The 25,606-nt window shown below is 40.7% G+C and overlaps 1 protein-coding gene across 1 annotated transcript in view; it reads right to left on the bottom strand.

Annotated features, from left to right (window-relative positions):
• Window positions 1-8,912: 8,912 nt before the first annotated feature.
• LOC134678434 (protein crumbs) overlaps window positions 8,913-25,606 on the bottom strand; it is a 104,358-nt gene continuing 87,664 nt past the window's right edge. Inside the window, exons 31-47 of the mRNA XM_063537010.1 lie at window positions 25,211-25,404; window positions 19,686-19,790; window positions 19,094-19,222; window positions 18,387-18,515; window positions 18,225-18,301; window positions 17,716-17,855; window positions 17,359-17,445; window positions 16,651-16,766; window positions 15,865-16,018; window positions 15,313-15,419; window positions 14,948-15,135; window positions 14,503-14,624; window positions 13,862-14,009; window positions 10,639-10,741; window positions 9,711-9,891; window positions 9,151-9,392; window positions 8,913-9,032 (exon numbers count right to left, since the gene is read on the bottom strand). Of these exons, the coding sequence (XP_063393080.1) occupies window positions 9,153-9,392; window positions 9,711-9,891; window positions 10,639-10,741; window positions 13,862-14,009; window positions 14,503-14,624; window positions 14,948-15,135; window positions 15,313-15,419; window positions 15,865-16,018; window positions 16,651-16,766; window positions 17,359-17,445; window positions 17,716-17,855; window positions 18,225-18,301; window positions 18,387-18,515; window positions 19,094-19,222; window positions 19,686-19,790; window positions 25,211-25,404 (2,220 nt within the window). The 3' untranslated portion in view covers window positions 8,913-9,032; window positions 9,151-9,152. The remainder of the gene's footprint in view (window positions 9,033-9,150; window positions 9,393-9,710; window positions 9,892-10,638; window positions 10,742-13,861; window positions 14,010-14,502; window positions 14,625-14,947; window positions 15,136-15,312; window positions 15,420-15,864; window positions 16,019-16,650; window positions 16,767-17,358; window positions 17,446-17,715; window positions 17,856-18,224; window positions 18,302-18,386; window positions 18,516-19,093; window positions 19,223-19,685; window positions 19,791-25,210; window positions 25,405-25,606) is intronic.

The raw sequence follows: 25,606 nt of genomic DNA, 5'->3' as shown, positions 1-25,606 counted from the left end.
CAAGTTAAAATAAACTATTATTTGTCAGTACGCGCCAAATAAAACAGTAGGAATTTGTAATGAATACATCAGAAAGATCTACAAAGAGTAATAGATAATTTGACATCACAGGCAAGTGACGTCATTGCATTTTGACAGTTCGTAAAATAAGCCGATTTGAGTTATCAGTCAACATCCTTATTGTTATATGTAGTACAGTCGACAACCAATCTTTACACATGGACAACATTTGGTATCTCTACTATATTATTGGCGTCGACTACACTATCTCTGTATGTGTATACAAGGTATTTATTTTCTTACATAATTTCACATTTAATAACTGGTTAGATCATAGGTTTGTCAAAAGATAAAATTCGTGTAAAGTTTGAGTTATAAATTGTAGATAGAATATAGATTCATATACAGGATGGAACTTGAAAGGTAAAATTTCTCAAACAACCATTTGAAAGCAAAATTCAAGCAGTCTGTTGTCACAAAGTTTTGATTTAGTCCCCATCAATATTTGTGGCTTTTTCCACATCACTAAAACTAGAGCTTTTTTACTGCAGTTGGTACTTATTTTTAGAAAAGTCTGCATGCAAAGTATAAACGTAACTTAAATATGACATGGGACACACGAAAAACAATATGAAAATGAACGAGACAAGCTGATGATAAAAACGCTTCGGTGTGGACATAGGTACCCTTGTGACGGATTCACATTTTGAAGTTAGTACATTTACACTGATATTTGACTGTAAAAGTATAAAAAATTGTACATAAAACAAATTACTGAATAGCTCAAATAAACGTTACAAAACATATACTTCACCACATTTCTATTCGACAAGCACACTTAATTAAGTACTATATCATCGTAGACTAATAAACATTAACACCCATAGCGCAAAATATTGTAGCAGCTGTTTGGCAATCCAGTCACCACAAATTGGTGCCGCTCAGCTATTAAAATGGCGTCTACAATGTTTTGCACTACTTTAAGCGTCATAGTATTATTAGTCGTAAAAGGCATGCATGACGAATAGAAATCTAGCTCTAATAAACGTAAATTATATTAATCTACTCATACTCATGCGCACAACGCAGTCAATCATAAAATACACAACACGTTTATTCGTTAAGCGGATCCACAAAGGAAGAAAAGATCCGGCGAGGAAGTAGCCGCGCGAAGCAGCTCCGTGGCGGCGGAGACGTGACTCGCCCGAGGCAATGAGGCACATCTACACAGACCGACCTGCTTCGCGCGGCGCTTTTCCCGCGAGGCGGCTCGTTCAATGTATGTGGATCCGCCTTCACTTAAGTACCTTAAAATTAATTTACTCGACACATGTAAAATATCACACGAAATACATCTTTATTAAATACTGTAATTATATTTCACTTATAGGTAGGTCACCATATCTTAACAGTTCCTATCACTTGTAAATGATATGGGTTATAATACGGCCAGTAGGTTGAAGACTTGGCCGCGTGAAGCTGATTAGAATAAAGTTAAGTAAATAAAGATGTAATATATAAACTCCCAAAACTCACCACGCAACTTCTATTCCAACCGCCTGAGATAAGTGGTACTAGTGGTAGTTAATAAAAATATATTTGTCATTGTCTGTCACTTCGACATTTGTGATTGTAAGAAAGAGGCAACTGGCATTGTACCTGGCCACTAGATGGAATGAATGACGTCGAGCAACACTCAGAACACGCATCACTTAAATTATGAATAAGAATTTCGCGGCAAACTCCGATAGAGTCGTCTTAAATTTAATTAAAATCTAGGCTTTCCCGCTTTTCATCCCTTCCAATGGAATGTTTTTTTGGAATGTGCTGCACCGTGGTCGTGACGTCTTCGTGTAAGACTTACTTTTAACATTGACCATAGACAAAGAAATACTAAAGCGATATTCAGAAAAAAAGCAGTGTGTGAAAAGCATTTCGCGATTTAGATATTTTTTTGCAAAAATATTGAGAAATTAGAAATATGTTTAGAAATTGTCAGTCATAACGGATGTATTGTATATGTATAGGTATATGTTCCCCACCAAAGCTTGGAGGGCGACAATAAACTCGACTAAATTACGTAGGTTGTTTTGTTATGTTGTAGTTTTTAATTTCGGCGCATTGCGTAGGTTATGTTCTGTCCCTCACGGGCGCACGCGTGTGGCAACTCTAAAGTATACTTGAGCGCTTGACAAATTAGATAGTGCACCATCTACATCAGCTGTTCAGTTTCACAACATGCATCATTTTGCACAAGTCGTCTTACTATTCCTTTGCCTATGATACTTAAATATAACTAATCTAAGTACCTATACAATGTTAATTTAATATCATTCTTTCAGAAACAGTCGCAGAGCCATACCCTACTATTAGTATATGAAGCAGCACTGATATTCTTATAAAGGGTGACTTCAAAATTAAACATTGCTTATTTTCTTGAAGCTCAATGTATGAAAAACAATATTTAAAAAAAGTTAATCAATGTAATCACTGCTTACTGATGACATATTTTTTTTAATAACGATTTAAAGACACCCTGTATAACACTTATGAGCAAATACCTCATTAGCCCATTTAATTAAATCTACTACTATAATAAAGCTCTCCACACGGATGGAAATTCGTTACACTTTAGAAAACATCCCCCCCGTTTACAAATGTAGTCAAACAATTGAATTTCTGTACCATTTTGTACAAACAGTAACACTCCTAATAACTGTACATCGGTGGACCTTATTACAAAAGGCATAAGGTCCACCATCGTACAGTTAACAGTGTGGGCGATGGTAACTGTCCCAGTGACAATCAACAATATGAAATTTGCTAGGGGCCTATAGCGTCAGTGTGACATTAAATTTCTTGACCGTACTTAAAGTAACACAGGAGACACACAGTCATAAGTTATTGTCATTCATAATTTTCATAAACTCGAGCAACATATTAATAATTCTTCCTATAGAAACAACCACAATGTCAATTTTTTTACCCAACTACGGCAAAGAAAAACATATCTACATTATTATCGATTTTTAAAGTGATTCTTTGGATTTGACATACCTATATTTATGACAAGTTTAGTAACGATTTCAGCGCCATCTGAGTGAAGCTTTTTTATATTCGGTTAATAAAATAAGGAATCATGTTCCAAGGGATCTCTACCATAGGCATGAAAAAGCCATAGTTGGGGAGTTTTCTAACATTTTTCTTGACCTTATTGGTTGTATTTAGTGCACCAATAAGCGTTACACTTACATTAATAATTTAAATATCTTAAGTTATTTTCTAGTATATTAAATATTGCATAAATATTTTTATCTACTCTGATTTAGTCACTACGTACAGAGCAAGTGGTTACATTAAAGCATTGATATTTGTATCGTCACAAAGCGGAATGACAGAACCTCAAGTGTAAATCCCATTCGATAGCGTGACGTGCGTTTAAGTTATGTGTATTTTTGTATGGAATATTGAACAGCGCGCCAAGCGGGACGTTATAGAAACTCATAATCCCATACATAATTACACTTATAGCAACCGCGAACGTCACGTCACGGTATCGAATGAATTATACACTAGGGTACAGAAAAGAAACTATTTTAAATGATAGAAACGAATGTAATCCAAAAGTGTATCACATGTAAACACAGATAACTAATTTATAGTAAATAGAGTTCGCAGATTCTAATTATGGACAACCATAAAGTAACAAAGTATGGAGGTGTCACTACAAAGCTATGTACAAACGTGTTTTTTTAAACAAATTGGACGTTTAGAGTATTTCTAGGGCATCTAAGCTGGTATATAAAAGGTGTTATAGTTTATATATTATCTAAAACTAACATGCACTGTCTATTGTGTAAGGGCGTCCGCTAGGTGGTGCGGTTGCACGGAGCGGGTGACCGCGTTTAACGAGGAATATAGTATGAGCAACGACGTTAACTGGCGCAGTCGCGTGCCACGGATTCTCCCAATAATGACACCCGTTTGCATGCGATCGCTCCGTCAGGTCCCCGCGCCCGCACCAGCTAGCGGACGCCCTAACGTTACAGTTCCACTGTGTAACGATACAATAAATACCCCAAAGATATTATATAGCGCCTATCAAATACATTGTCTATAAAAGCTTACATCGATATACAAAAGTCAATATAAAGTAAAAGATAAAAAGCGTTTATATATTAAGTACATCTTATTACGTCTACAGTCAACATTAATAATAAATAAACGAGTGAACTAAGGTTGTAATGTAATCAAAGATTTATTCAATGTACCTATTAGATGGGTATAGTTTAAGATTTTAATACTAATTCGTGACAATGCCACGGGGTTTGACAATTATCACAATTCAAGTTATAGAACTATTCGCCTGAATATTATTGTTGCTGACTGTACACCGCCCCGTCTGGGTAAGGCACCGACGGTCCGTAGCGCGCGCACTATGCTCAAAACAAAACAAACAACTGAAACACTACGTACAGTACCGGCCAATAATATTAGGTGCACCACATTCTTAACGTGCAGTGAGTTCAGGTCCAGATTATGTTACAAAAATAAAGGTAGGTAAATTGTGAGTTCGATCAAATACAATAGTACGCTATTTTAGAAGCAATTTTCATGTTAATAGCTTTGTTCACTAGGTCCCCCAACACCAGCGAACTCATATTTAGAAAACATGAAAATAATGAAGATGATATTTATTAGCCAGTATTGTAAATCGTCAGGTGACAACCAAAACTCACGAGTTGAACAAGAATCAACTTTGTTTTGGTACAATTATGGTTCAATATGGCTCTTAGCTTGTGATAGTAATCATAGTAAGTAATTAGTGAGTTTTGGTTGTCACCTGACGATATATAAGTAAAAACAATAAGTGAAGCCTCTCTTTCATGTGTGTGTGTACATAAAAAAAGAACTCAACATTGACAACCTACCTATATTTAACTGAGGGATTATTCATGACAATAAAATGATAAGTAGCCTAAAATACTCAATCTTCTTAGTAAATAATTAAATAATGTGTTTGCATTGCAAACCTATCTATGTATTACTATTTATTCAAACACTTGACAACTAAATACCTATAAGAGGGGCTTTACTTAACTATTTCGCCTCGTCGTTAGATATACCTCTCGCGTCCAAGGATGGTCCCTACGGCAGTTCCTTCAAGTCTCTTTTGGTTGGGCTTAATTAAAAAATAATAGACGCAATATGCTTTTACCGTATTATTATTATTTAAATGTCACATTTCTAAACAAATGTATGAGTTAAACTTTCAGAAAATGTCTACAAACGTTTTACGTGACAGCTAAAGTACTCCACATAAAATGAACCGCCATAGGCACCATCATTCGACGCGAGGTACATACGTGCGAGTTCACACAACCAACACCAAGTATCTGCAGTAGTTCTAAACACTCACACATTATAACAATGCGTTAAAATGCATTCGCGTTTGCATAATGTAGAAGAAATCGCTTAGCCACCAAACATAGTTAGGTACTTATATATTTAAATGTCAAAAATATGTGTACTTATCAATTTTTTTAATTCATAAATATATATTTGTTATCACAATGAAACTCAAGAATGAGAACAATCTTGGACGGAGATTTAAAGCATAGGTGTAAGTACAACTACTCCTACTATATATGTGCATGTGTTTACTTATAGCTTCGCTCACCTCATTTAGGTACTCAGGATGTCTTATAAACCCTGTTATTTTAACCTTTTAGCCGCCAGCAATTTTTGATCGAGCGTGCTCTGTCGCCACCGACAGTAATTGTACCACGCAGAGTAAGGTTGGCATAGTTACGGGAGTTATAAATGTGCTGTAAAAACCAAATCAGACCTTTGTCTTATTTATCAGACTGTGGCGAAATGAGCTGGATATGTAATGTCTTATATATCAGACTCTGGCGGTTAAAGGGTTAATGCACAAAATTTCGGTTATTAATGTCATTATGCAGCTTAATCAACTCTCGATATGTTGTTTAGCCTTAAAATACACGTTACCTACTTGCATATACGTAATTATCATTTTGAGCACTTTTGAACTAAGTGAATTATTGTACTGCGAACCTAGTATAGTGTTGTGAACTATTTACATCACAAAGAACTAGAAACACGTGAACTATAAGCATAGCACGTCGCGCACCTTCGGCACCGTCACATCTTATATTAGTTTAGAATCTGTTACGCTCTTACCTTCTTAATATTAAAGTATTCTTCATTCTGCCGTATCACACGAGTCACAAATACATGCTCAGTTTTAAACTAACACAGACTTATTTATAAACCCCGGTTTGACGAGTGTGTACTGTCTCTTCCGAAAATCGTTTTTCCCATATTGATATTTTTGCCATTCGCAATTTTTACCATTTTACTTTTTCTCGATAGCATCCTTTTCCGAAATCATATTTAACCATTCGCATATTTTCCCATTATTTTAATTTTCCAATAGCTTAATTTTCTAATAGATTTTCTAACCATTCGCATAATTTCCCACTATATTTTATTTGTTTACAATCACGGAATAGATAGGTGCGACGACGAGCGAAGCGAGGAGGAGTGTGTTAGGTGAACTGCGAGCAAAACAGTGCGCGAAGCCGGCCGGCCGGCGAGCGCCAGAACCGACTAATTATATTGTACGATATTGATTTACAAAAAGAAGTTATTTTTTAGTTAGTGTCTCGTATATTATAATAAGAATACATATCCAAATTATGCGAATGGTTAGAAAACCTATTAGGAAAATAAGCTACTGGAAAATAAAATTAATGGGAAAATATGCGAATGGTTAGAAATGCTTTCGGGAAAGGAAGCTATCGAGAAAAAATGAAATGGTAAAAATTGCGAATGGCAAAAATGTCAATCTGGAAAAAACGATTTTCGGAAGAGACAGTACACACTCGGTTTGACGGGAGCAAAGATAAAATACCCTTAATTAAATATCGACGTCTATCGATATGCATATTTATGAAGCTATTTTTGGATCGTAACTATAAAATAAGAGCGTCAATGCCGCCAATGTTATACATATATGTAGTTACTTTTCCCATTATCTACTTGCAAACCTGTTTCATTTATGCTATCAAACTATCGATATTGTAAATATGCCGAAGAATTGATCAACAAACAAGGTCATATTGGTATAATATTTCACTGACATAAATTGATGTTAACGTGTCTCATTTGTGGGTCTAAGTCGAACTGTGTAAAATTGTGCTATAATATTTATATATTTTGTTTATCAACGCAATTTCAACACATGTTGCCATTTTATCAGGTCACGAAGAGATTTATAATTACGATCATTTTAAACTTGTTTCAAATGGATGTCGATATTAAATCACAAGCACTAGCATAAGGGAATTTTTGCTCCCGTCAAACCGGGGATTGCTTACTTATATTGATCAGAAGGAAAGTCGCAAATTCTCATCACATTTCGGTAGTTCACTACTAAATATAATCTAATATGAAATAGCAGTCATTCGATAAAACTTCTAAGTGGACGCACACCGTTACAAATTTAGAATTTACCTTAAGTACATAATTTATAAAAATAGTTTTAAATGATTGTCATTTTATAAAATATGATGAGTGTTATAAACTTGAGTCTTTCTTTAATGTGATATACTATACTCGAATGCATAATTTTGATCACCCAAGTAGTGCGCAAATAAGTTGCGTAAGAATAAATTCAATGATATCATCCGTAATTGATATGGTACCCTCAATCTTATAACTCTTATAACACTAAATATGATAATTATAAAAAAATGGAATGTCAGATGAAAGAAGTACAGAAAGTTTCCTGAACTAGATATTTAACCTTTTGAACGCCAAGAACACCTGAAGGTGTCGTTACTAGTCGTGCCCACAGCGCCAAGGACAACTATACGTGTTATGGCGGAGTGACCTTCACACTTTCGAGTAGGGTTTACATTAGCCCGCGTGTGCCCGGGATCTTGGCGTTTGTATTTATAACATAAGCGTTCAAAGGGCACATACGGTTTAACACGTTTAGTTCATTATATTTTACATGACGTGTGATATGATTGTAAGGTTCATTATATAAGGTACTCCATTTATTTGCGTCGAACGCGCTAGGTACGGTCAGCCAAGAAAGTGGGCAACCACTTTTCGACTCTATCAATCAGATGATAGAGTCAAAAAGTGGTAGACCACTTTCATGGTTGACTGTACAAACATACACATTAATGAGCCGTTTTAAATTTATTCATAATTTTTTCTCATCAGATTTCGATATAATTTGTAACTCAGTGGAAGATTTTTTAGTCCTTATGTCCTAAAAAAATCTTCCACTGAGTTACCAAAAAGTATAATACCTATTTAAATGAAAATATTTTTTTGTTCCTAATTAGGATTGTTTATTTATTACTCCCAGAATGAGGAGCTCTTCAAACCAGCCAAATTTTAACAAAACCTAACGAAAAAAAATCGACAACATAATAAAATTGTAATTTTAAGTACTATGGAAACCTTACTAGGTACTGTTACTATTAAACTTTCTATTGAAAATAGTAAATATACAAGCTCATATTTACCTACCTCTAGCTCTGTCACATCACATCCTTAAAGACACATTTTTTCCGCACCTTTTTTTAAAGTTATCTCTACCTGTACTATAATTTGGAATACAGGTATCAATTCTTATTTTAAATGATAATTTCATTTCGATATCTTATTTATGACAAACCTGAAAATAGTTTAGCATTTTATTCGGCTATACTTGTAGGTCATAGTCACATTTTTTAAAATTCATAGTCATAAGATAAAATTTTAGAATATTTACATAGATTTGAATTTAGCATATTAAATTCTACCGAACCTGATTTCAATTACCTAACACCGACAACAATACATGAACATCCATGATTATATTGTCAAATACATTGAGTAAGTACTAGATAATTAAGTTTGGTTTGCGGGCGATGTCGGGTCGTGGAGTGACGCCCCGCACAGGTACTTGGCGTTTGTGTGGTCGAGCGGTGACCGCCCGGGGCTCGGATCTGGAACAATTATTGACTTGAAACAACCACTTAGTCAATCCTTTGAACGCCCCGAAGCGCGTCATCCGTGAACCTTGTCGGAATGTACTAAGGTTGATATTGGGCTGTACGTACATACCTTTATATGAGGCGCTCCTCGGGGGGTGGTTTGAGCGCGTGGTGCATCATCTCCGCTCTGGGGTTGCAGTACTCTTGGCCCGAGGGGCTGTAGGTCCCGCGGGTGGCGCGCTTGCGTCTCGCCTGGGCGCACAGCGCGCCCAGCGCGAGCGCCGCCAGCGCGGCCGCCAGCAGCGCACACCCGACCGCGATCAGTACTGTCGACGACGTCGAGTCGCTGCCTTCCGATTCTGATGCGACACTCTAAAAGAAGAATACAGAGTTTAGTTGGGAACTTGTAGAATGGTTTGATCTGTCGCTGTAAACTAAGAGGCAGACTTAACAATATAAAGCAAAGCCAGCATCAATACGAGACACAACACGAGAAATGAATATACCATATTGACCACCTGTGTAAGATGTCCCCTAATATTTATTTATATTTACAAAGAGAGATGTGATCTCGCACCTGAGGATGTCAAAGACCGGGCAAAGTGGAGAAGATTGAGCAGGACAGCGGCCACTGGCGCTAGGCCGGGGAAACGCTAGGTTGAAGAAGACAAACAGAGACGTGTGACGCACCTGCTGCGAGCAGTTCTTGCCGGCCCAGCCGTCGATGCACTCGCAGGTGTAGTCGACGACGTCGCTGCAGCGCTGCGTGCAGCCGCCGCCGTGCTCGCACGGGCCCGTGTCGTTGCCCGCCGGGTAGCACGGGTCCGCCAGCGCGCACTCGTGCCCGCACTTGCCGCGCTCGCATTGGCATCTGAAACATTCACATATTAAATTAGTTGCTTTTTAAAGATCCTAAAAACGGAACCCTTATAGGATCACTCGTGCGTCTGTCACAGCCTATTTTCTCGGAAACTACTGGACCAATTAAGTTGAAATTTGGTACACATATGTAAATTGGTGATCCAAAGATGACCATTTTTTTTTTATAATTTTAAAATACATGTTCGAAGTTATTTAAGAATATTTCCAAAAAATTACCAAAAAAATACACAAAATAGTGCTTTACCTATAGATGCCAGGAAAACTTATTAGAAGTCAAGCGTGACTCGGACTTATGTACGGAACCCTAGAAACGCAAGTCCGACTCGCACTTGGCCGGTTTTTTTACTGAAACTCCGTTGAATCAGTCGCATTTTGCGGAAAATATGTATTAACGTAAGTAATGAATAATCACCGCGTCAATTCCTAAATAACTAAAAGTATGCAAGTAGGTACTTACATCTAAGAGCTCGAGATCATGTTAAATAAATATAAACCCAAAAACGTACGAAAATAAAGTCCTGTTAAGATATTTGTAAGATTATTTTTCACTCCGAGTACTCCGACCCTTACATGAGGCGTTCATTGATGTACGATTGTCATCTTGGCTAGGTGCCTGTCAGCTTGTGGTCGTGTTTGCCGCTCCCTTATTGGCTTAAACAGCCATGACAATCGTTGTCACCCTACCTGACACTGCTGGTATAGTCTGTAATAGATAAGAAGGCTAATGATAGCTCACATGTAGGAGCCGGGCAGGTTGACGCACGTGCCCGTGGGGCCGCAGCTCACGCTGTCCTTGTCGCACTCGTTCACGTCGGCCTCGCAGTGGAGGCCTGTCCACGCTGCAACACAATAACTATTATTAATAACACTTAAAGCGACAGGCGTGAGGTGATAGGCCAGAGACACCGACTGCGTGACTGTGTGTACGCAGACGTTTTTGCAGAAATGCTGAAATGTGAAAATGAAAAAATGCGTGGTAATGTTATTTTTCATCAGACTCATAGACGATTTTTTTTTTGTTAAAATGTAAAATTGAGGTGTTATTACTGAATGTCATTTTTAAATTACTTAACCCCCGACGCATCAAAAAGGGGGGTTTTACATGTTAGATGCCAATGTCTGTCTGACACTGTCTGTGGCAATGTTTTTTTACATGACAAGCGAGTTTTCTTGCGATAGTTCTTTATAGCTATGTTTTATAAAAGTCGATCCAGCAGTTTGAAAAGTATCGACTCTTTTCTAAAATGATAAGGACTTTCTTGGTATAATGCGTAGGCGGTTTTTATTTAGTTTTTAATTCAATAGTTATCTAAGATTATATACTGTACCTATAAGACTCGCGACTAGCACAGCCTGCCACATATTATTCGCATTTCATCGCAATGCACTCCCACGAGATAAGATCGTTTGTCACTACACACTCACACAAACACGCAGGCACACACAGGTCGTCGTATTTAGTTAATTAGGCATCTTCAAATATACACGTCCTTATTGTTTCTGCTTGAAACTTCATATTTTTATATCTTTATAATATTTGTTCTATGTCACAAATAACCACTTAGATTTCACAAAATTCATATTTAATAATTTAAAAATAAATTTCTTCCTAGTGTTATTTCAATCGCAAAGAGGACAATGACTAATAATTGGTCATACCACAGTAACACTGAGACAATATAAGTTCACTACTGCACAATAGAGTCCATAACAAAACAATTTACCACTGGACTGTAAACAGTTACACTCAAATAATTCAATACCAATCATCGTAAGTACATTGGAGTTATTATGGAATTGGATATTGTTGATTTTTGTTCTGAAATGTAACGTATTCTTCTTACTAGCGCCACTAGTCTGTGTAGTGAGAGTCTAATAAATTCTGCATGACTCGGATTGTACGCCGTTTCTCAAACTGTTTCAGGTTCTAGTGGTGTACTTGAATAGTTTCAGTATTTTATCCTAGTAGCTAATGAATGATGGTCCCTATGACCATATAGAGACCATATATGAATTAATAAAAAAAAAACTAAAGAACTATGTTTTACTGTATTTTTTACATAAATTTTACATTTTTAAATAAGTGAATGTGCTTTAAATTATCCTTAAAATGTTTTCAAACATCCATATGAAAATGACATGTCATAGGGACCTATGAATAATACTTTTGCCGTTTCTGTGTAATGGTACGGAACCCTTCGTGCGCGAGTCCGACTCGCACTTGGCCGGATCTTTTAGATATTTGCAATTTTCAAAATTACCCCGCATTCGAAGGTATCCCAATGCACCTACCTAATTCCCAAAAAAATACGAATAATGCAAAGTTAAAATTAAATTGTTAAAACGGATGGAGCACATCCCTAAGGAAACCGCAGGTAATCTGGACGCGAGCGACGCGTCAAACACGAGAGTATGCACAAGTATAGCGGCACGTTAAGAGGAAAATGACTAATTGAGGATAATGATTAATGTGTGATGACGCATTGCTCGTTTTGGCGCCTTGAGCTACTCTACGAAATCTATGCTAACTAGGTATTGATTTAAAATATCTTGGAAACAAACTTTTCTTAACGTCTGTACTTATGTAGGTCTTTTATTCTAGGACGACTCGTCTGTCCTATTTGGTAGTGAAGGTGAGGACCTTGCCTATGAAGCTGATGGTCCTGGGTTCGGATCCCGGTAAGGACATTTTATTTGTGTGATCAGCACAGATATTCGTTCCTGAGACATTAACGTTTTCTCTGCATTTGTATATTGTTGTCTGTCTACCCACAACGCAAGCCTTGAGCTTACTGTGAGGAGTGTGAGGCTAGGTCGATTTGTCTAAAATTTGTTCTATAATATTATATTTATTTCACTATTGTGGGTCGGTTCTTTTTTGTTAAAAATCTTCAATACGTTACTACATTCTCAGTGGGTTTCATCACAGTTTGAGCGCCGCCGTCGCGTTATCGCCGTTATCAGTTATCAGCACGGCAGATCGCGCGCGGCGCGATAAGATTCCAACAGCTGACCGAACGTGGGGCGGAACGTCCTAACTCCTACACCAGTAGCGTATAGTCTATGGATTTAAGGCGCAGGGGACTCAGCCACCATATTTTAAGAAAAATCGTAGGGCTTAGTTAGATCACAATTAATTTGCCAAAGAATATGAATAGATATCTTTTTCTAGTAACTTTAACCTGATTAAACAACCTTCGTTCGACAGAAAAAAAAAATCACAAACATAGGTCTTAAACGCACCATTAACTTTTCTTTTACTATTTTTGCACAAAAGTTATTAACAGCTTCTAAAGCCTAGTCGATTACTTTTTTCATCGAATCGACCCGTCATTTTACTCATTTTAGGTTTTTCAATCAGTGTAATAGATAGATATAATTTTAGCAAGCTTTTTACTTTTTTTATGTCTCTGATACTGACCCAGGTTACAGACGAATGGATGCCAACCTTGTTGCAATCATGATAAGGTTTACTTTTAGCTGATCAGTTTAGGATCAAGTCTCGGCTTCGAAAGATAAGAGATAAGGAACGCTTCGTGGGAACAAACTCGACCTACAATAGCGTTAAGAAGTGGTATGTAAACTCACCAATCAGGTCGGTGACACGAAAATTCAAAGAAGGTCGAATTATTAACCTCCTTTTTTTAAAGTCGGCTAGTTATAAATCATTTAGTCAGCTTAAATGACCCATAACTTAAAATAATAAATGAAAGGCTAATCTTCACTAAAAAAAGAAGCAATTTCATAATAAATAGTAATATCAATATCTCATAAGTTTAAGGGCATCATTAAGTATGGACAACGCACCAATTTTGGTGGCTAGCCATAAACCGCGCGTGGCGCTGTCGCCACCTAGCGGCCATATCTGTGCTGATCGTAACAAATGCGTTTTGTTAGAGAGTGAGTGTTCTGTAGCTAGTAGTATTATTTCTGTGTGGGGGGGGGGGGGGGGGACTGACCTGGCGGGCAGACGCACAGGAAGCCGCCGCGCGTGTGCCGGCAGGTGCCGCCGTGCAGGCAGCGCTGCGCGCCGCCCTCCGCGCACTCGTCCTTCTCCGTCTCGCAGTGCACGCCGGTGAACCCGGGCTCGCACAAGCACCCTGGTACCTAGCCATGGGGAAACATTGCTTACATTTATCTATTTGTAAGTTTACTACATCATTTTGCACCATTTCCTACGTTGTTTTAAACCAGCATCTAACTGCTCTATCATAGAAAGCTTATAATATGTGTGTAAAGCAGTGTGCTTAACTGAAACATTCTTTAATGTTTTTATGGAACTCGCTTTCAGCTCGTTTCATAAACGCACACACGTATTTTAATGCCTTTCATTATGTAGCAGTTACATAAACAGACAGAATACAGATGTAGTGCATAAGTGTTTTGCATCATATTTTCACGGAAACGTACGAACGTCTCTTGCTAAGTAGTTTAGTCAGTCTCGATACAAAAGTACTGAGGTTGACTGACGTAGCACGACACATACATATTTTTGCACAAAAAGGTAGTGGTAAAGGTAGATTTAGGGCGGCCGCATTGAGCTACTGGTCGTCGTCACAACGCGACCGCCAGTCGTTCATTCAGTCGGAGCACTACGTACCTCCCCGTCGGCGACGCAGGCCCCGTGCTCGCAGGGCTGCAGCTCGCAGAACGCGCGCTCGCAGTGCACGCCCACCCAGCCGCTCGAGCACGTGCACGTGTAGTTGTTGCCTCGCGGGGCGTCTGCAACGTGCACACATGCTTAGTAATGTCTCACATCATATGTATAAGGCCGCTAATTGGACCCACGCGCCTTGACTGGCCACTCCCTGCGCCTCGCACCGCTTGCATCCAGTCCGCGGCCTAATGTGAGAATGGTACGGGTTTGTGATGTTTCATAAAACTGTCAGACACTTGCCATAATGCCATTTATTCGAAAGGTTCCTAGGATTCCGAAGTCAAAATTGTAAAAAATGGCGGCAATTTTGATTTTCTTCATGTTTGCTCTAATCGGAATGTAAAATGATGTAAGAGGATCTGAAAGGTAGTATAGCATGAGCCAATACCTGGCACGTCCCTGCAAGTGGCGCCGTGCTGGCACGGCTGGTGCGCGCACGTGCGCTCGCGCGGCGTCTCGCAGCGGTCGCCGCGCCACTCGCTCGCGCACGTGCACACGAAGCCGCCCGGCGTGTCCGTGCAAGTGCCACCGTGCTCGCACGGAATGGACGCGCACTCGTCGATGTCCGTTTCGCAGCTGAGAGAAGGGTGAAATAGATCAATGAGAAATTGTTAAAAATGCAAACTTATGTGATATGTATTTATTGTATCTTTTTACCCCCAGTTTCACTAATTGACCAATTTCGGGAGAATAAGTACATAATTTATGTACTTATACCTCTTTGTTGATGTCAGTTATAGCAAATGTACTTACAATTGTCCGGTAAATCCTTCAGGGCATTCGCAGGTGTAGTTGGCTACGAGATCACGACAAGTTGCTCCATTTTGGCATTTGTTATGCAAGCACTCGTTTATATCGGTCTGAAATTAATATGTGTTTAAATAAGTTTTACACTAACAATAATATTATAATCATAAATTTTATTTATTTCATAATACAGATCAAAGTCAATCTTAAAATCTACTTAAATAATTTACATACAATGTCCTAACTTATATTATAATTGAATTTAAAATATCTATTAGTAATCCACCGCGCGCTCACTGACTATTGTACGTAGTTAGTTATGCACTAACGTTACAAGTTTCCAACTATGAAATGGCATTCAAATAACACCTGTGTACTCCGGATGCGCGTGCGTACTTACGCGTTGTAATATACAGATCTGTACGAGAGACGACACACCGCTAGCGTGACGTGTGCGTGCACGCGTGGTATGAACACATTTCATAAAAGCCAATGAGTTGGCCATGCCCCGAGTCCGCACAGCACGCAGCCGATGGTGGCACAGGGTGCCGGACTCACCTCGCAGTAATCACCGGAGTAACCTGCGGGACACGCGCACGCGTACGAGGAGCGGACGTCCTCGCAGCGGCCGCCTCGGGCGCAGTCTTGCTCGAGGCACAGCACGCAGCCTATCGTGGTGCCGCCGTCGGCGGTACCCCAAGGACGGCCGCTTCTGTTCACGATAAATACATACTGTTAGTATAGGTATAAACAGCAACACTCCTAACTGTCCATCGGTGGACCTTATGCCTTTTGTAATTAGGTTTACGAACTGTCAGTTAACAGTGTGTACCATCGTACAACAGAGATAAACTGAAGTGACTTTTCGAGCTTAAATATGTAGACCGAGCAGCCTCAACCGACTTTGTATTTGTATTTTAAAGTCTTTTCTCCAAAAGAGATTGATACGAACAGAAAATACACTTTGCTATATCTTTTTAACAAGCTGTAACGCCGCTTACGTCTGTTGTTCTCACCGGGCAATTTTCCATGTTAGGCGTCGATGTTTTGTTTTCTAGGGTGTATTTACCGACAGCCGGACGTAGTCGCGTGACACGGTGCGCTGTCCGGTGAAAACAACGAACGTCTACAAGCGGCCAAGGAACGGTAGCAACAGCGAGCCCACGTACACGGCGCCCATGCAGCCCTGAATGACTCCAACACTCACATCAGTTCGTAGTGGGGTTGCGCGTCGCGTTTAGAGGCCGCCAAGCCGACGTACAGCTCTCCGTCGGTGAAGAACGGTAGCAACAGCGACCCCACGTACACGGCGCCCATGCAGCCCTGAATGACTCCAACACTCACATCAGTTCGTAGTGGGGTTGCGCGTCGCGTTTAGAGGCCGCCAAGCCGACGTACAGCTCCCCGTCGGTGAAGAACGGTAGCAACAGCGACCCCACGTACACGGCGCCCATGCAGCCCTGAATACAAAATTATACTGTCATTTCATTTATACACAAAAGAGCATCATGCAACATTTAAATGTTTGCAGTTGTACTAATTTATTTTACTGGCAAGGAAATTCTTTGACAACAGACGTTGAAACTTGAGGGTCAGGGACCGAAGTAAATATTTAAGAAGAGAATATTTCGCAATTATAAAAATGCCAAACAAGTTTGTATACAATAAAACTTTTACTTCGATAAAATGACGAAGGATTGCGTAGAAGTCCGATAAACAATGTTTTGAAATTAGGTAGTTGTTGAATGTTGACATGACCGGTACTGACATTTTATTTGACTATACGTGGCGTACGCACATTATTGCCATATCAATGTCCATATGCAAGCTGCTTGTAGCGCCACTAGCTCAGAGCCAAATATAATCTTGTCAGGCTCGTACACATATAGGTAAAAAACTTATCTAAATCCCCCTATGTGCAATGTTCGTGATTATTGCACAAGTGTAGTTAACTGGCTACAATGCAATGGCTGGTTAATGGGCTTTATATATCTATTGTTATTTAGTTAGCTGTTGTATCTCCTTATGTAAATAAATAAATGAGTGTAGTACCTTAAAGTATTTGCCGGCGTCGTTGTCCGTGGTGAACCCGTCCCCCTCCGTGTACTCGAACACGTTCTGTTCCGTCGACGCTTCCACCTGACGATACAACTACACTGTTAATGTCTGACAAGTTTCTGGGAAATCCTGAACAAAGGTCAGCTCAAGAACACCCTAAACCGGCGAGCGTGTAAATATGAGGAATGTCATGAAAGAGAAGGAAGCGAAAGAGGTATGTCAGGATCGTAGCAAGTGGAAATCCGTGGTATTTGCCTACCCCTCCGGGAAATAGGCGTGATTATATGTATGTATGTAAGTTTTTTTATGTGACAATAACTATTTTTTTGTTAAGTAAAGTATAATAGATACCGCGGGCTGCAGTGTGTGTTCCTGCGGCGCCGACCCGCCGAGATAGATCCGTCCGTCGGTCAGCAACAGCTGCCAGGCCGCCTGGTCTATGGGCGACGTCGTGGTGATCTCGTCATGCCCGGTCGAGTCTACAAAGGCCGCTAAACGGAGAAAAACAAGTTTGGATTGGGTTTAAATCAAAGAGTTATTGATGTGTTATACATGATTAGAATAACGTACTCCCTAGTTTGACAGCCGAAACAGCTGGCACTGTACAACAGCCATCTCGTTTAGCTGTAAGATCGTGTCAGATATTTTTGAGGCCTTCGAAGAGTTCATTACAATGTACAGTCAGCACGGGTCATACTGAAAATCCCTGGAACTGGCCACTAAGTAACACATAAGTCGTCTCATGTATAAGAATCCTGTAACTTTCAGTATGGCCCACGTGTTAGCTTAGCACCTCTGCATATAATAAATACATATGTACATTGGACTTTACATGGAAAGATTAAGATTAAAGTACATACCAGTGAGCATGTCTCTTGCTACGGCAATCTTGAGGACGCTCCACTGCGAGTGCGTCTGAAGTGACCGCCGTATGGACCTGTTGCAAACATAATAATTGTGTTGTTAGGTTCTATTAACTTAACCTCAGGAGCTCAGTTCAAAAACAAGAGATTAGTAGAGACCTCTTCTCGGGCCAGGCCCCGCCGAGCCGCCACTCCAGAGAGGCCTGCTCCTTGTACACGCCGACGGTGAACCAGGAGTCCGGGCCGGCGACGCTCTCCGCTCGGAACAGGGTGCCGCCGAGTTTCGTCCTGGGGATACAAGCTCGCAGTTACCACAACGTACCGTACTGGAATTTTTTACGCATATAATTTCTTTAACTTAGCTATTTGCTGATTGTTTAAAAAAAGCAGGTTTTATTGTCATTAATTAGTAGCCACATACTTCCGGTGGAAAGTATGTAGGCTTCTTGGCTAATGCCATACTTGTAGACATGATAATTCATGTCTACTAGTATGTGTGGACTGTAAAGGTTTGCAACCTTTACAGCCTTTTTTAATCTGTGACTGGTTAGTCACGATATTTAAATTTAGAATATCAGCCCGCTGTCAAGCAGAACGCGGTGCGGAATTGGTATTCGATTAGAGGCAGCTATCGAGTATAGATGTTTAATTGTAAAAATACTACTGAGAAAATATATACAAGAAGAAGTATCCTGGTGTTTTATCAGTGCCCACAGCGTCCTCCCAATAGGCCGTCCCCTTTACAGGACGTTGGGTGTCGCTCATTGGGTGGACAACATTCGGAAGATTGGGGGCCACTTGTGGATGAGATTGGCTCAAGACCATAAAAGGTCGATGGGAAGGCTAGTACAGAATAGTTGGTATACCTGTATGTGATGGTGATGGAGGTGGGCGGCTGGACGTCGGAGTAGCCATCCAGCGAGCGCGGCCGCCGCAGACGGTAGCCCAGCGTCGTGTTCACGCCGTCGAACGTCGCGTTGGATATACATTCGTACCTGTAAATATAGCACAACATAAATAATCATACAATAACATATTTACAGTGTAAGTGTCATTTATACATCATAATAATGTCAGAGAAGTTGGACGTTTAAAATAACACTTGCATGGGCTATCAAAATCGTTGCAAAGTAATTAACTCACATTTATTAAAGGGTCTAAAGTCGTCGCGTAACCGTCGGTAAAAAAAAGGTAATAAAATAAATTCGCGACAGACCCGTCTGTGTTCAATGTGTTCAATAAGCTAAAGTTTTAACTATTACGTTGCAGACTTGTCTTGGTCTAACTCTACCCTAATATTTATCCAGCATTATCAAAGGTTACCTTCCTAGAGTAAAAGCTGAAAACAATATTGGTGCGGTATGACCGTGCGCGGCGCGTCATCGTGAACCTTATCGTAATGCACGAAGGTTGATATTGCGCTGTAGCCGCTAGCGCGGTAACTGGTACAGTACTCACCCCCCGTCGAGGTTCCGGCAGTGCGAGTTGACGGGGCAGGCCTGCAGCTGGCAGAACTCCACCTCGGCGCACTGCTTGCCCTTGTAGCCCCGAGGGCACGAGCACCTACAACCAGATGATTACTAGCAACTAGTCAAACTGGCCATTACAAATGTACATATATTTTTACTTATTTATTTATTCGTTATGCGTTATTCTTTTGTGCGTGCGACAGATATTGAATTACGAGTAAAATGTCATTGACGTCGAGAACTGTTAAGTGTGCAAACTGCAATATAGTAATTAGTGAAGTGCTTTCATACATTCAAAATAAACACGATGTTATGGACAATGAGAGCTTAATTCGAATATGTTCAACGGCTTTCAAAGCGGAGGAGGTGGAGCTAGCAAAAAATCTGCTTTATGATACAATTAAAACGAGCAGGAAGAAGATATCGAGAAGAAGAGACGGTAAAATAAACAGGGATTTAGAGGACATTATCGTCGTTCTTAAGGAGGTTGACCCGGAATTATTACCCATTTTTGTTGCACGGGATCTCAGTAAGTTGCCGCCTGTATCATTCGATCATGTCGATGTGACTGCATTGCTTAAAGATATTATATGGCTGAAGACAGAGGTACAGAATATTAAGAGTACATATGCAACAACAAAACAGTTAGAGGACCTGGGATACAGGTGCCATGAAAATAAATATGGATCGTCAGGCTTAAGTCAGAATAACGTGAACAAAAAGAGGGGCGCTTGTTTACTTGATAGTGGTCCTATGGCGTTTTTAACATCTAACAATTATAACCAACCTATAATTATTGATAATAACACCGACCAAGCAATGAGTCGTCAACCATTCGAGTCTCAACGGTTGACGGCGACACCGGCGCAAGCGCAGTCCATATGGCGGACGGAGCATGCGCCGTCTCCGTCGCTCGCGGATAACTCATCATTGCTATCTCACTTGCGCACAGAGCCCGAAAATGAATGCATCGCAATATCGGAGAGTAACACCCGTGAAGATGTTAGCAAGCGATTATCAACTGAACGTAGTAATGATACGGGTGCTATTCCTGTGGACAATCGAGTACATGTTGATTTGAACGACGAGGTATGTGTATCGACGGATGTAAACAAAACTGTGCATTTATCGAAGCGGGAGTCTTATTCCGATGTAATGAAAAATGGAAATGAGTGGAAATCAGTGGAGAGAGATGAGAAGTGGGAATTAGTGCAGCGTAGGCGATTAAGGAACCGGTTTACTGGGGAGCTCGGACGTGCGAAACTGGACGTCAAAAATAAATTTAAGGCGGCCGAGGGAAAAACTGCTGTGTATATTTCAAACGTTCACAAAGACGTATCGGAAGTCGATATCAGGGAGTACATTCTTCAAAAAACAAGTGAGGAAGTGACGCTTATTAAAATACGAATGCGACAGCCGAGGGAATATCAATCATACAAGATGTTTGTTTCAAATAGTAAGCTCGAAATGTTTATGGACGGCTCTTTGTGGCCGGCGGGTATTGTTTTCAGACGTTTCGTGAACTTTAGGGACACGAATGATGTTAAAGTGAGCCCCAATTGAATGTACGAGGTAATCTATTATCTGTAATCTTATCTGTATATTTGGTGTTTTATATTTGGTGTTTTATATATTTCTAAATTAAATTTATATCGATAGATCTAACTACATTGCGCTATTTTATTTTAGGAAGGATAATAATAATAGGAAGAATAATTTTACATAAACTTTGCCTTAGATAATACTTACTAATAACTATGTCTCATACTCCTGATTCGCTATTGTGTAAATTAGTAAGCTTTAATTGTAAATCTTTAAAACGTTCGATTGAGGGCGTAAGATCTCTGTGTTCAGAGGCGGATATAGTGGCATTGCAGGAGACCTGGTTGCTACAACACGACCTCCCACTACTTGGTTCTGTACACAGTGACTTTGCGTTCACGGGAACCTCTGGCGTAGACACCGAGGCAGAACTACTAACGGGACGACCGCATGGGGGTGTCGCTATCCTATGGAGAAAGAGTGTGTTCTCGGACGTCACCGTTCTCAAATGTGATAATGTACGGCTGTCGGCCATCAAAATAGTATTGAATAATAAATCTATATTAATATTTTGTGTCTATATGCCTGTCAATTTAATTGAGAACTTAGCAATATTTACGGAATGCTTAGGGGAAATAAATGCCATTATGGAAGAGAATGCAGATACGGAAAGTGTTTATGTGCTTGGTGACTTTAACGCGCATCCGAAAGAACTATTTTATAATGAGTTAATTCAATTTTGTGCTGATCAAAACTGGTACTGTATTGACGTAGAAAGGCTGGGCGTGTCGTCAGGTACATACACTTTCGTGAGTGAAGCGCATGGTTGTAGTAGGTGGTTGGATCATTGCATCGTCACGGGATCTGCTCGGGACACCGTATTAAATGTATGGGTAAAGCAGGACGTGTACTGGTCCGACCACCTGCCGCTAGTCATTGAGTGTGATGTGGGTCATGTGCATATTAAAAATAATATAACGCAGGAGCCACTACATAGCGGTGTAATCTGGGGGGAGAGGCAAGATGCTCAGGTTGAAATGTACCATAAACTTTGTCATGAGAAACTAAAGGGGTTGCATTTCCCCCCTGAGTTGGCGTTATGCGCGAACAGGGCGTGTCGTACATTAGAACATAGATTAGTTTTGGACAAAATGTATAATGAAATAATTGATATATTAATAAAAGCAGCCGAACAGTCGAGTAAGAAAAAGAAATGTAAGAAAAAGAGAGGATATATTGCAGGGTGGAGTAGACACGTATCTTGTGCTCACAGGGAGGCTCGGCAAACGTGTTTAAGGTGGGTTGAGGCTGGGAGGCCGTCCTCAGGACCTGTCTACGAAGGCATGTGTCGGAGTAGGCGGGTCTTTAAGTCCAAGCTTAAATGGTGTCAGGACAGGCAAGAGCAGGTAAAAAGGGACATTCTCGCTATGAACCATGCTGCGAAGGACTTTAAAGGCTTCTGGAAGAATACCAAGAAACTCAACGTAGTGCCCGGAGTCCCTGTGAGCATCGGAGGCGTAGTCGATTCCAGGGACATAGCCAACAACTTCAGGGAGGTGTTCACTGTAAAGTCACCTCTTGCAAATGGCCAGGAGGCGGGGATTTTCGATGGTGAGACCATTGTGGGAGACAGTACCATTAAATTCTCTGCCAAAGATGTGGCAGGAGCCATAAAGGCCATGCAGCGCGGTAAGTCTCCGGGGCACGATGGTCTCAGCATTGAACACCTCAAATATGCTGGAGTTCATCTTCCTCGAGTGTTGGCTATGTTCTTTACGTTATGTCTGCAACATGCGTATCTGCCGGATCGTCTAATGAGAACGGTGGTTGTGCCCATTATCAAGAACAGAACGGGCGACGTGTCCGACATCACAAACTATAGGCCTATATCTTTAGCTACTGTAACCTCAAAGGTACTCGATAGCCTGCTTAATGAACAGCTTAAAAAACACGTCAAGCTGCATGACGCACAATTTGGTTTTCGAGCTGGATTATCCACGGAAACGGCAATTGTGTGTCTTAAGCGGACTATCGGATACTATAAGGACAGAAAAACACCGGTCTACGCCTGCTTCTTGGACTTGTCCAAGGCTTTTGACCTGGTTGCTTACCACCTACTGTGGGAAAAGCTAAGCCGTACTACCGTGCCAGTAGAATGTATTACCCTTTTAAAATATTGGTATGGCAACCAGGTCAACCAGGTGAGATGGGTGAACACCATGTCCGATGAGTATAGGCTTGGGTGTGGTGTCAGACAAGGGGGGTTGTCGTCGCCGATTCTGTTCAACCTTTATGTAAACCAGTTGATCGAGGAGCTCAGCAGCACGCATGTAGGATGTCATATTGACGGTGTCAGCATCAATAACATTAGCTATGCTGATGACATGGTGCTGCTGGGGCCCTCAATCAATGCAATTAGGCAACTGGTTAATAAATGTGAGAACTATGCCGAACAACATGGCCTGAGATACAACTCAAAAAAGAGTGAAGTTATGATATTCAAATCGAATAAATATAACCCTACAGTTGTACCTCCGGTAGTGTTGGGTGGCGTTCCACTAAAAGTAGCGGACCAGTTTAAATATCTGGGGCACATGGTCACGCCGGACTTGCGAGATGATGCGGATATAGAGAGGGAGAGGAGGGCCTTGTCTGTGCGAGGTAACATGATTGCTCGCAGGTTCGCTCAGTGTACGAAGGAAGTAAAAATAACATTATTTAGGGCTTATTGCCAAACCTTCTACACTGGCAGCCTGTGGGTGAGTCATACACAACGCACATACAATGCGCTCAGGGTACAGTACAATAACATATTCAGGATGCTGATGAAGCTGCCGCGACGCTGTAGTGCGTCAGGTATGTTCGCAGAGGCGCGCACTGATGGCTTCCACGCCGTCAGAAGGAAGAGAGTAGCGTCTCTGCTGAACAGAGTGCGCGGCAGCTCCAACACCATCCTGAGCATGTTCGCTGAGCGCTTGGACTGCCCCATGACAAAGCACTGGGTAGAAATCATTACTGGCCAGACAAAGTGATGATTTTTACCCAGTGTCGCTAATAATGTGTAATTTGTATTGTATGTTGTTTGTTATTTGTAAATGTTTGTAGCGTACTTAGTTTGTAAATGTATTTAATTTAATTTAATTTAATTATTTTTTGTGAATGTAATATGGGTCCTGGTAACCTGAAATAAATGATTTTTATTTTTTATTTTTATTTATTTTATTTATGAAGTGAAAACTTCTTTAGCGGCGCTGTGCACGTTTTGAGGGGGGAAAAAATGTTAAACTCGATACAACGTAAGGCGTAACCCTCTCTTTCTACCGCGCGACGAAAATGTATGCCTGAGCCTGCTGTTTCCTTTAGGCGGCGCAGGGCGCTTGCGTGACGTCACGTGTGACGGACAATGTCATTGTGTTTTTTCTTTTTTTATTTAAATGCCATCTAGTCAGTTTCCCTCAAACTGGTATTAATATAACTGTAGTACTCACAGTGATGTGCTTAGGGGTCAATTATACATAGTGCTGCAGACATTTTGCACTAGATGGCGCTGTTATTAATATCTTGAGTTACAATGTTGTTGTGTTTTCACTTCTGCCGGCACTCCCAGAGTGCAACCCGTTGTTTTTTTAGCCTACTTTGTGTCCCATTGCTAGGCCTCCTCTTTATTCCGCCACTTTTACTTATTTACTGACATATATTTATTTGCACGGCATTACAGTATGACATCAATACACCGAGAAACTAAATTTGCACAAATTAGCAAAAAAAAACAAGTGACTACATTTTGAAATAAATGAACAATGAAAGAGTACAACAAGTATCACATACAGGTGATAGTTATACTTTCTAGTAAGTAAGTACTTTTATTGCACCATAAAGTAAAAAAAGACAAAAAGTGAAATACAAGCTTAAGACTGTTAGCTAAATTCTATGTATGCGTGAGGCCGGGCGGTATATATACATCAGTCTTACGTGTAGTCGTTCCAGGTGACGCTGCAGGTGGCGTTGTGCAGGCAGGGGCTGGAGGCGCAGGCGTCGTCGGAGACCTCGCCGGGCAGCACGCCGGCCGGGTCCAGCGTCACGTCGCCGAACGACAGCGGCAGCTGGAGCCCCGACACGCGCAGCGGGAAGAACTCCACTATCGTCACGTTCACGCCGTTTGAAATCTGGGGGGAGGGGGTTTATCGTCACGTTCACGCCGTTCGACATCTGGGGGGGTTCGTTTAGCGCTGATTTAGACGGCGCGCGAACTCGCATGCGATTTTAGTTACATTGCGGACTGTTGGTTACGCCCAATTCAACCGACCGACGAAACCCACAGTGTAATGAAGCTCGCATCGTCTAAATGAGCCCTTATTCAGACCACAC

The sequence above is a fragment of the Cydia fagiglandana genome, chromosome Z (genome assembly GCF_963556715.1).
Source record: "Cydia fagiglandana chromosome Z, ilCydFagi1.1, whole genome shotgun sequence".
Taxonomy (NCBI): domain Eukaryota; kingdom Metazoa; phylum Arthropoda; class Insecta; order Lepidoptera; family Tortricidae; genus Cydia; species Cydia fagiglandana.
Note: the sequence above shows the minus strand (reverse complement) of the source record. Positions and strands in the feature narration are given on the sequence as shown.